The sequence below is a fragment of the Schistocerca serialis genome, chromosome 4, assembly GCF_023864345.2.
Source record: "Schistocerca serialis cubense isolate TAMUIC-IGC-003099 chromosome 4, iqSchSeri2.2, whole genome shotgun sequence".
In the NCBI taxonomy this organism is placed as follows: Eukaryota; Metazoa; Arthropoda; class Insecta; order Orthoptera; family Acrididae; genus Schistocerca; species Schistocerca serialis.
The window spans coordinates 359963207-359975624 of record NC_064641.1 but is presented as its reverse complement, the minus strand read 5'-3'; the positions used below and the strand labels follow the sequence as shown (position 1 = coordinate 359975624).

The window sequence follows — 12418 nt, the reverse complement described above, 5'->3', positions numbered from 1 at the left end:
AAAGTGAACTCAGGAATAACAATATCATAATTTTACATGTGGACATTAGAAATGGCACAGTAATAGAGGACACTATGTTGTATGAAGCCAAAATAATTGAGTTACTGAGTGATCCCATGCATAAAGAATTGAAAAGTGACATCACAGCAAAGATAGTAAGACAGAGACAAGCTCTAATTAAGTGTCATAGAATTAATGCTGATAGAGCAAATGGGCTCATGTTGAAAGTTCCAAAGCCACCAATAATATGTTGGGTAAAAGGTGCATATGGAAGGCCATCCTGTAAGACTGATCATCTGTGGGACCAGTTCACCCATGTGATGAGGATGATGATGATGATGAAGTCCCACACTCCTTGACAGAGCATAGGGGAACAATATGGGAGACCCACACCGCCATACTAGGCAAGGTCTATATTGTCTGACAAAACATCTGGCCCACAAGTTATGCCACCTGGTTGGCGACACAAAGTCTTATGTTAATGATTCCACACATTTCCCCAGATTAATATGAAAACAGCAAGCACTGGGTAAGGATCTAATTGTCAGCTTTGACACAAGTGCCTATATTTGAAACCATTAACATCTTACAGGAGCAAATACAACTAGATACATGAGACTTGGTGCAGCTGTGCTTATCATCAGCATATTTTAGTTGCCAGGGCAAGTTGTATGAGCAGACAAACAGAGTGGCTATGGGCTCACCCCTTTCACCTGTAGCAGCTAATGTATTCATGGAACTGTCTGAATGGACAACAGGATGTTCCATGCTGCTGGGCCCGCATTGTTGACTGAGGTATGTGGATGACACATTCATTATATGGCTGCACGGGAAAACATAACTATGCAAATTTCATCAGTACATTAACAGTTTACATAAAAACATACTATTCACACTAGAAAAAGAAAATAATGGAGTAATTCCTTTTCTGGATATGAAAGTGTACAGAACATCTAGCAACACATGAAATGATCAGGAAAGTGACACACATCAACAGATATCTGAGTGCTGAGTTGCACCACCTTCTAGCACAAAAAAAAGTCACACTATATATGCTGACAGCCCATATTCACCAGATTACTGATGCTGACAACCTTCAACATGAAATAAATGGCCTCCAGACAATATTCTGCGCAAATGGATATACCAATCAGAACACACAATTTGCTAGGAGGTACAGCAAAATAAAACAGACAAAGAATCAGAATAAGCTGTAGCTGTTGCTCGCTTACCATATGTAAGAGGCCTCAACAACTGTGTAGGGAAGATGCTGTACTGTGGAGGAATTAAGGCAATATTCCAGAGCACCACAAGATCTGAGGATTGTTGAGGTCCATGATTTATTTTGTTGAAGTACTATTTTTGGATAACTGTGTATGCTTTCTTGGCAGCTGTGGACATAGCAACAAGAAGTAAAAGAGGCTATCAAATTAATTAAACACTCTAATAGCATGAACAGGGAGGATGGCTACAAGTTCATGATGGTCTGGCTGCCAGTGATAATAGTCCACTGAGCTGCATGTGTTGCCCAGCCAGCAGTTTCACATGATCCAGTTTCAATAATATAAATGAGCAGGTACAACAGGACTGCCATGCAGCATCAATGTCTCATTACAGGAAAATCACTACCTCTGGTTTCAAGATTATGATTCATTACAATCTACCAGTCACATGCCAGCACAGCTCTATAGAGTTACTATACAGCCACTCCCCACCCTGAAGCAACCCTTTGGAATTTTCCCATGGCATCGCAGAATGTGACTCTAGTAGCTACCTGACAACCAAAACAAATTAGTATACACTGGAAAACCATAATCAGAATCCAGCATTTCATTGCCTTTGAAAAGGCCACACTGAAGTCCATTGAAATATTAGCATTTTACTTGTTTCAGTGTTTCATAATGACAAAGCCTAATTCACAAAAGATTTAACTCAAACTGAATGCCTAACGTGTGTAAGCCTTCATGTTCACTTTTGATGAATAAAAGTGTATTTCTTTTAGGCACATTGCCCTGGAAGATAACTCAACACTCAAACAGAGAGTGAAAGTACAAATTCTCTCATGGTAAAACAGACTCAGCAGATAATAAGGACTTTTCTTCAGATTAAAATATTGGCTTAGAAAGGAAAACTTTTACAAATAAGAATGAGCTGATACTACCGAGTTTTGGATTTATGACACAAATGATACTGTAAACGTGAAACAACATCCTGAAAAATAAACTAATACTGCTTGCTTTCAAAAACAACCAACAGCTACTTCATCTAAACTGGACCTTATTAGGCTTGAGACAAAGTCATTAGCTGTGATACATGTGGAAAATCTGAAACTACTATTCACATGTTTCAATACATTGTTTTTTCACTTTAGCAGAAAGCACTGACTGGTTATGACCAAGTTCTTAGAGACATAGTGGTGTGACGTAAGTAGATACTGTAATTTTCAAAGATCGTATTGTATTGTATTGTATATTTGTATTGTATATTTATTGGTCCTGTGAATCATACACTGTACAGGGGTACATAATGATATAGGACAAGTCAAATAATTTGCAATAAAGTTTAACAGAAAAAAGCTGTTGTATGGTTTTCAGTATATAGCAATATAACTCTAACATATGGGAATAACATTTCACAAGTAAATTTTACACGCACATATTTCATACTTTTGGCCTTGATTATACAGACACACACACATATATGTAATAGACCACATATAATACACAGATAAATCTAATGTATACATTTCTTATTTTGGCCTTAATTGTATAAACTATTAAAATTTTCACATATTTACATTGTAGATAAAAATTCATCAGCGCTATAGTAACAATTCTGTAGCAAGTAGTCACTCACTGCAGTTTTGAATTTATGCATGCCAGTTATTGCCTTAATTTCTTTAGGTAGTTTGTTATACAGTTTTTTTCTTGCTTGCAAGGGTCCTTTTTGTTTTAGTGTTGTATGTGAAAACTGCATATGTAAATCTTGATTATTTCTTGTGTTGTATGAATGGATATTTTGGTTTTTTTGGAGCAATCTTGTTATTTTCAGCTACGATTTTCCTTATAAACATTATTGTTTCTAGGATATATAGGCATGGTAATGGAAGAATATGAAGCTTTTTAAATGAGGGTTTGCATGAGGATCGAGGTGCTAAGCCTTCCATGGCTCTTATAATTCTTTTTTGTGCAATAAAACACCTTTTGCTGGGTGGTGAATTTCCCCAGCAAATTAAACCATATTTGCTTGGGCATAGTACACATTTTTTATGACTTGCATAGATGTGCATCCAGCAAGAATTTTTATACTATAACAAATGGTATTTAATTTACTATATAGGTGTTGTGTGTGTTTCTGCCATCTTAGGTCATCTTGGATCCAAACTCCCAAAAATTTGGTGCTATTTACAATTTCAAGTCTTTTGCCTAACAGTTCTATGGTTGCAGTTAAAGGCTGTTTATTCTGCACTCTGATCTAAACATATAATCAAAATTAAGTCTGAAAATTTATCAAACTGCTTATGTACGCAAGTCATTCCCATAGCACACATTTAAAAAAGTAAATCACTGATACTGGGTGTATTTATAGTTAAAATATGTAGGTATGATAACATTTAATAACTGTGAACCTACATCACTACCTTCCATATGAAACAGTGTAGCCCATATTTCTCATAACAATGTTCTTCATAGTCTGCTGAAGCTGCTTTCCAAGATAAGTCTTGAGAAGTGACTGAATGCCTTTTAGAAACACTTGTTCCATTTCCTGTGTTGTATCTTCAGCAGCATGGTTTTTTGCTGAATTTTGCTTTTCTCCTATAACTGACTCCTCACGATGCTCTCGGCCTGGAGGATGACAGCCGTAAACATATACACTCACAAATTCAGGTTGCAAAAATTGACTGTCCATAGATATATCTGCAATACCTCTGTTGCTACTGGACAATACACGTGGCTGAGCAGCAATCTGCAGTCCAGCTCGTTTCATGCGCATCGTTACATTACAGACATCAGTTGGCAATGGATGTGGTGTGTTTTTTATGAAATCTCCCTCATATAGTTTCACTGCACCTGTAACACTGAGCTCTGAAAAACCTAGACGAGTTTCTAGTGTACGTTTACGAGGCTCCCATTGGCAATGTTCAACCTCAAACCAAACTGCTTGAGCTGGCATTTTTATGCGCATTTCAGTCACATACATATCATATGGTGCTGAACGGAGTGGCTGATGAAGAGCATAACCAGCAAGATCTAGAAAGCTTCCATTAAAATTAGGTTGTTGTATGTTCCGCTTGCTAATCAAATCCATTGCTGATTCAATTGCTGACCTACAATTCTCTCTTGGTTTTCGTGCTGTTCTTCCATCTAAATAGAAAGGAAAAAAATGTATCTTAAAAACAGTTTTTACAGTATTTGAAACTGTAAATAAAACAATTTTCACAGTGACTTTATAGTTAATGTAAGAATATTTACTGTAATAGGATGATAGCATGAAAGAAATATCTAGGAAGAATAAAATTGAGATATAAACTTGTGCATAAAAAATTGGAGAGCAATCAATAGCTGTACTGATTTGAAGAATAACGTTCAACCAGTTCCAATAGAAATTATTTTATTATGCAGGGCCATTTCAATATGAGACTATTTTCATATAAAACAGGGAACACTGTACTGGTGCTATTAACTATGAGGACTGGTTATTCTTCTTGTCTTCTTATGGCCTTCAATTGTATAGATTATAAAATAATATAAAATTCAATGAAATCATCACCAGACTTTGATTAAAGTAACTATGTGTGATTGCCTTACATCTGGGTCTGGGGAGCAGAGTGCTCATGCGATCATCAATGGTGTGTGTGAGAAAGAGAGAGAGAGAGAGAGAGAGAGAGAGAGAGAGAGATTGGCTAATGCCCAGCCCCACCACTCAAGTTGCTAAGAGATCAACCATAAAGTTATTTTAATTGAAGTAGCCTATATTGCTGATACCATTATCACTCATCAGTCAACAGAATGAGCTAAATACTTTGTACTTCAATCTTTGCAAAATAACTTTTCATATAGAGCTAACAACTGGATATCAGTCTTGATGCAGCTGACAGTGTTAACATTCATTCCATGTTTCTGCCTTGATATTTTACAATTATAGATACTGAAGGATTTACATACTGCTTATTTTCCACCTTTAACCATTCTTAGAAGATACAGTTTTTGCAATGACTGAAGAACTATTCACTTGAATGTTCCATGCCACAGTCAAATGCTTCTCCCTCATGACTGAATAGTAACATGGGTACCTCCTGTTTTCAGTTCACTAATTTCTCACCTTTTGTACTTCTTATGGCAGTCATCCATATTTATGGGATAACATTTTATACAGTTGGCTCATAATCCATTCCTGAATATCCACAAACATTTCAGATCTGGTGCTTTTTTTCCCAAGAATTCTACTATATCTGCATCGTAGGTTACTTGTGGTAATTTTTGACAAGCCTCTCACAGCAGTTTCACAAGAAGTTTTAGTCCTATTTTTTACTCCTGTTACTTACTTTTCCAGGGAACACTGTACTGGTGCTATTAACTATGAGGACTGGTTATTCTTCTTGTCTTCTTATGGCCTTCAATTGTATAGATTATAAAATAATATAAAATTCAATGAAATCATCACCAGACTTTGATTAAAGTAACTATGTGTGATTGCCTTACATCTGGGTCTGGGGAGCAGAGTGCTCATGCGATCATCAATGGTGTGTGTGAGAAAGAGAGAGAGAGAGAGAGAGAGAGAGAGAGAGAGAGAGAGAGAGAGAGAGAAGAGAGAGAGAGAGAGAGAGAGAGAGAGAGAGATTGGCTAATGCCCAGCCCCACCACTCAAGTTGCTAAAAGATCAACCATAAAGTTATTTTAATTGAAGTAGCCTATATTGCTGATACCATTATCACTCATCAGTCAACAGAATGAGCTAAATACTTTGTACTTCAATCTTTGCAAAATAACTTTTCATATAGAGCTAACAACTGGATATCAGTCTTGATGCAGCTGACAGTGTTAACATTCATTCCATGTTTCTGCCTTGATATTTTACAATTATAGATACTGAAGGATTTACATACTGCTTATTTTCCACCTTTAACCATTCTTAGAAGATACAGTTTTTGCAATGACTGAAGAACTATTCACTTGAATGTTCCATGCCACAGTCAAATGCTTCTCCCTCATGACTGAATAGTAACATGGGTACCTCCTGTTTTCAGTTCACTAATTTCTCACCTTTTGTACTTCTTATGGCAGTCATCCATATTTATGGGATAACATTTTATACAGTTGGCTCATAATCCATTCCTGAATATCCACAAACATTTCAGATCTGGTGCTTTTTTTCCCAAGAATTCTACTATATCTGCATCGTAGGTTACTTGTGGTAATTTTTGACAAGCCTCTCACAGCAGTTTCACAAGAAGTTTTAGTCCTATTTTTTACTCCTGTTACTTACTTTTCCAGGGAACACTGTACTGGTGCTATTAACTATGAGGACTGGTTATTCTTCTTGTCTTCTTATGGCCTTCAATTGTATAGATTATAAAATAATATAAAATTCAATGAAATCATCACCAGACTTTGATTAAAGTAACTATGTGTGATTGCCTTACATCTGGGTCTGGGGAGCAGAGTGCTCATGCGATCATCAATGGTGTGTGTGAGAAAGAGAGAGAGAGAGAGAGAGAGAGAGAGAAGAGAGAGAGAGAGAGAGATTGGCTAATGCCCAGCCCCACCACTCAAGTTGCTAAAAGATCAACCATAAAGTTATTTTAATTGAAGTAGCCTATATTGCTGATACCATTATCACTCATCAGTCAACAGAATGAGCTAAATACTTTGTACTTCAATCTTTGCAAAATAACTTTTCATATAGAGCTAACAACTGGATATCAGTCTTGATGCAGCTGACAGTGTTAACATTCATTCCATGTTTCTGCCTTGATATTTTACAATTATAGATACTGAAGGATTTACATACTGCTTATTTTCCACCTTTAACCATTCTTAGAAGATACAGTTTTTGCAATGACTGAAGAACTATTCACTTGAATGTTCCATGCCACAGTCAAATGCTTCTCCCTCATGACTGAATAGTAACATGGGTACCTCCTGTTTTCAGTTCACTAATTTCTCACCTTTTGTACTTCTTATGGCAGTCATCCATATTTATGGGATAACATTTTATACAGTTGGCTCATAATCCATTCCTGAATATCCACAAACATTTCAGATCTGGTGCTTTTTTTCCCAAGAATTCTACTATATCTGCATCGTAGGTTACTTGTGGTAATTTTTGACAAGCCTCTCACAGCAGTTTCACAAGAAGTTTTAGTCCTATTTTTTACTCCTGTTACTTACTTTTCCAGTCTATAAAGACTGGCTGAAACAGCTTCCAATATGGCACTGCAGAGAAACATTTTTACTAGTTAACTAAGGTTTTCTCTAAATGTTTTGACCACTTTTCTGGACATGTCTGGCAGTTAATAATTAGATTATTGCACCCCACTTTCTCTGTAACCTGTCAATTTGGTAAACACTTTTCTTCATCTTGATGGTCTCACTACTATTGGTTTTAGATAGCCAACTTTAAGAATATGCTATCATGTGAATTCCACTGCTTACTTGTTTCAAACTATCACTTTTTTAAATACTTTTATGATTGATCACCAATATGTTAATATTTAAATTTGTTTGGATAATTTAGAATCAAGAACCTTTATTAGATGTTGGCTTCTTGCAATGAAATAGGCTTTGTCAGTGATGCTTTTCATAATAATGCGTCCAAGTAGCATGATATTGATTTATGCAAGTACAGTGAAGGAAAATTCTTAAATACTCTATAATTCTTAGAATATAATGTCACCATTCATAAAGTACATAGTAATGAACACAAGAATACTGTCATTTAGGAAAACTATAAAATTCTCATCAACTAGTGTTACCACTGCTGGAGTACATATTAATGTAATGCACAAGTATACTATAACACAATAAAAATCCTAAATGTCACTATATGGCATATCAAAAATTCTTTGAAGTTATAAAGTGGGTCATGTGATAGCATGTTACACTATTTCATTTTAAAACTGCATAAGAGATGAGACCAAGCAGAGAGTGACAATTTGTTGAATGTTCTGACTGGCTATAATTTGTGTAAGTAACCCATATTTGCTTATCTCTACCTAGGAAAATCCAAATTTGTTTTAGCTCTGGTGTCATAATGATGACTTTCTTCCCTGACTGTAAGTTCTCTATTATGCTTTTGATCTAAACAGCACAAACATAAAGTTATAACTGATAACTGTTACTTCTCTCAACTTTGTAAAGAAAGGACGACAGTGCTCCACAGGACCCTTCAGAGACACTACACTACACAATTATTATTATTATTATTATTATTATTATTTTAATGATGGTGACGTGAGAAGAATGTCCTTACACAATCATGTCATAAGAAATATGTTACTGGCAGAGTCCAAAGTAAATCACATGAAAATAAATAGTGTTCACCATGATGATTAAAATTCTTCAGGGTGTTGTACCATGCCACTGTACAAAATACTTGAAATACAAACTATAAAACCAACATTTTGGCTATATTACAATGGCCTTCCTTAGGACAAGACTGTTTTTACTAGATACAACATTGCAGTGGGTTCAGAAATAATATGCAAAACCCCTTCAGACATGCATGTGTGTCTGAAGGAACAGGCACTGTGGGACTACAACCATTATGAAGTATATGAGATGTATTCATATTTGCAAATGTGGACAACCATTAGCTACTTAACAAAATGAAGGCAATGAAAACTTGTGATGGACTGGGACTCGAACTCAGATTTCGTGCTTATTGTGAGCAGCCACCTTACCATTAGGTTATATGCTATACGGGCATGACTCACGCCAGACCCAAACTTCCGTATGTTGTCAACCATGTGTCAACAACCTGTACTGATACATTCATGAACAGGTGAGACATTTTAATTGAAATTTGCTTCTCTGGTGTTGGCAGATAAGTACAATATTGCAGTGCCTGTTTTGTTCAGAAATATGAAGCAAAATTCCTTGTCATGCATGCATGGCACTGCAACATTGTATTTGTCCACTAACACCAGGCAACTGACTTTCAGTTACAATATCTCCCCTGTGTCTGGGAATATTCATATGAATGTACAAGTACAGGTTGTTAACACGTGGTTGATGACATATGGAAGTTTGGGTCTGGCCATGAGTCATGCTTGGATAGCCTAATGGTAAAATGATTGCTCACAATAAGAGTGAAACCTGGGTTCAAGTCCCAGTCTGGCACAAATTTTCCTGTTGTCATTACATTATACAGCTGATAGTTGTCCATATTCACAACTGTGAATACATTTCATGTATATTTTTACTGGAGGAAAGGTGCCCTGCTTATTACAAACTATCAGTGTCAATATGTCATTTTTCCTGAACTTTGTTTGACCTGGAATATAATAGGTCATTCATGATGACAGGGAGAGCGTAGCCTGTATGCTATTCATGGACTATCTGGTTTATAGATGACTGATTCCGGCCTGCAAAGCAGCACCTCACTTCTCATGGGTATGTTTTCTTCCTGGTGTGCACAGATATACACTGATAGTTCCTCTATAGCTGTTTGTTTAGGCTGTCACATTCACACTCAGTGACACTTCTGCCCCATGACTACTTGTGGCAGGGGGTAGCAGGAGACCTGGAAGTCTGTAGCCTCTCTTATAATGTTGTCAGACTGCTTAATAATTTCAGTCCCCTCTCGTATTTTCTGTTGCCACATCCTTGACTATTTTGCCAGTACACAGGCTTCCTGGAACATGACAGGCTATCTAAAATCATGGTGGTGTTCTACTGTCACTGGTTTATGGTGCTTTTCTAATTGCAAGTAGCATTCGTATCCCACTACTCATGTGCTGACTGGTCTCCCTGTCTCACCTATGTAGGCAGCTTCACACTCACAATGTAGCTCACTTACTTCTGCAGTATCAAGATAGTTCATTGTATCCTTGTTGGAGACTATCGTGGAATCTGTGGTTGCTGTGGAAAGTCAGTTTGGAACCTCTTTGGGGGTGGATGTTGCCTTACTGTTCTAATGCCCTTCACATATGGTAAGTGCACTATCAAGCTTTTCTTCATGGCCTCCTTCTCTTATTTGATTCTGGTTGGCATTGGCTGCCTTCTTACAATGTTGTTATCATACCTACTGGCATGAAAGGTATAGTGTAACTCTCACAATTCTTCTTTGATATTATTAGTATCACTTATCCGACAGACACAGGCCATCAGCAGATGCAAAACAGAATACTTCTGGGCTGGGTGATGGTGGCTCTCCACATGCTGGTACCCATTTCTGTGGATTGGGTTCCAGTACACTTTGTGTCCCAGTCTTCTATCAGTGGTTCTACCTACCTCCACATCAAAAAAATGGTAACATGCCAGTGTTTTCAGTTTTGTGTGTGAAATGTATATTTTTATGTTGGCAGTTTAAATGCTGAAGGAAGCTTCCCACCTCCAATTCTCTGTGTAGTCAGATAATGAATGTGTTGTCTACATACTGTAGCCAATAAGGGGGGAGTAATGATGCAGAAGCTAGGATGTTATGCCCAAAAGCTTCCCTGAAAATGTTGGCGGGAACTGGGCAGACCAAGGAGCCCATTGCCACTACATATACCTGAAAGAATACGAGGGCTGTTCAGTAAAGAATGATCTTAACTTTGATGGTCCTTCTCAAAGGAGTCTCCCATGAATGCAATACACTTGTCCCAGCATTTCTGTCAGTCTTCAAGTACATCCTGGTAACCGTTTTTTGAGATGTCCTTTCAAATCGCCTCAGCAGTCTTCACTACCGTTCTGATGATTGATAATGCCTCCCACAAAGGTGTTTCTTCACAGGAATAGAAAAAAGTCACATGGGGCTAAATCTGGACTATAGGGAAGGTGAGGGATGCACTTCATGTTGATTTTTGCAAGATATTCAGCAATAACATTGGCAATATGTGGCCACGCATTATCGTGGTGCAGCATTCAGCCTGCTTCATGGAACTGGGTCTTTTGCACCTGATATGGACTTGCATTGTTTTCAGGACATCCCTATAACATTGTCAAGTTACCAATGTGTGTGCAAGTACAACATGCTGATAAACCATTCCATGAATATCAAAGAATGAGATGACCATAACTTTCCCAACAGAAGCAACCACTTTTGCTTTTTTGGGGGTTGGTGATGAAGGAGATTTCCACACTGAGCTTTACTGTTTGGTCTCAGGATTAAAATGATGTAGCCAAGTTTCATCAGCAATGATTACATTTGAGAGAAACTCCAAATCTTCCTCTAACATCAACTTTAACTGCCTGCAGTCCTGCACATGAATGTCCTTTTGTTCAGGGATCAACCGTCTTGGAACCCATCGCTTGCAAACACGTGTCATTTGTAATTTTTCTGTCACCAACATGTGGGTGGCACCCAATGAAATGTTCAGTATTTCAGATAGTGGTCCTAAGGTAATTCATCAATCCTCTCACAATGACAGCAGCAGTGTTGATGTTTTCTTCCGTGACAGCAGTAACTGAAGCACCAGGTCTACCTGCCTTTGAAATTGATTGTCTCCCCTCTTTAGATATTTTAAACCCCTTCGAGCTGTGCTGTAGGGAAGATCAGACTCTCCACAGTCCTCCTGTAACATTGTATAGGCCTCAGCTGAAGATTTTTTGAGATGAAAGCAGAATTTCAAAGCTGCATATTGTTCCTCACATGTTACCTCCATTGCAGTGGTAGGCAATACTGAACATGTCTGACCTTGCCTGCCTATCACAGGTGGCAACCAAGAGTCCCAACAATGAAACTGCTATGGCGTGTGTGTTGCACATTAAGCTAACAGAGTATCACAAGATTAAATTTTAGCGTGAGAAATTATGGCCATAAAAAACTATGATTATTCTTTATTGAACAGCACTTGTATCAAAGATGAAGTCTTGGAGCTACACCATACCTTTGACACCAAGGAGGATGATAATGACATTATAAGAAAGACAGCCAAGGCCAACTGGAATCAAGTAAGAAAAGAAGGCAAGGATGAGAAGCTTCCATTAGAGCATTTACCATGTTTGAAGGGCATTAGAGAACAGTTAGGCAATGCCTGCCCCATGAGGTTTCAAACAAATTTTCCACAACATCCACAGGATCCTCAACATGATAGGTTCCTCCAATGATGCAGTAATCAACCTTAATACTGCAGGAGCATGGGAGCTATATTGTGAGTGAGGAGCTGCCTACATATTGGAGAATGGGAGACCTGTCAGCACACAAAGAGTGAAACGCGAACTCTATATGCAATTAGAAAAGCACCATAAATCAGCAGTAGAGAACACCGCCA

At 37.6% G+C, this 12418-nt stretch overlaps 1 protein-coding gene across 2 annotated transcripts in view; it reads right to left on the bottom strand.

Moving 5' to 3' along the window:
- Nucleotides 1–2503: 2503 nt before the first annotated feature.
- The window catches only part of LOC126473882 (uncharacterized), a 69497-nt gene continuing 59582 nt past the window's right edge, over nt 2504–12418 (bottom strand). Inside the window, exons 3-4 of one of the 2 annotated variants that reach the window (XM_050101219.1) lie at nt 3927–4364; nt 2504–3845 (exon numbers count right to left, since the gene is read on the bottom strand). In XM_050101219.1, the coding sequence (XP_049957176.1) occupies nt 3637–3845; nt 3927–4364 (647 nt within the window). In that variant the 3' untranslated portion in view covers nt 2504–3636. Of the gene's footprint in view, nt 4365–12418 lie in introns of both variants that reach the window. The other variant, XM_050101218.1, reaches the window with a different exon arrangement.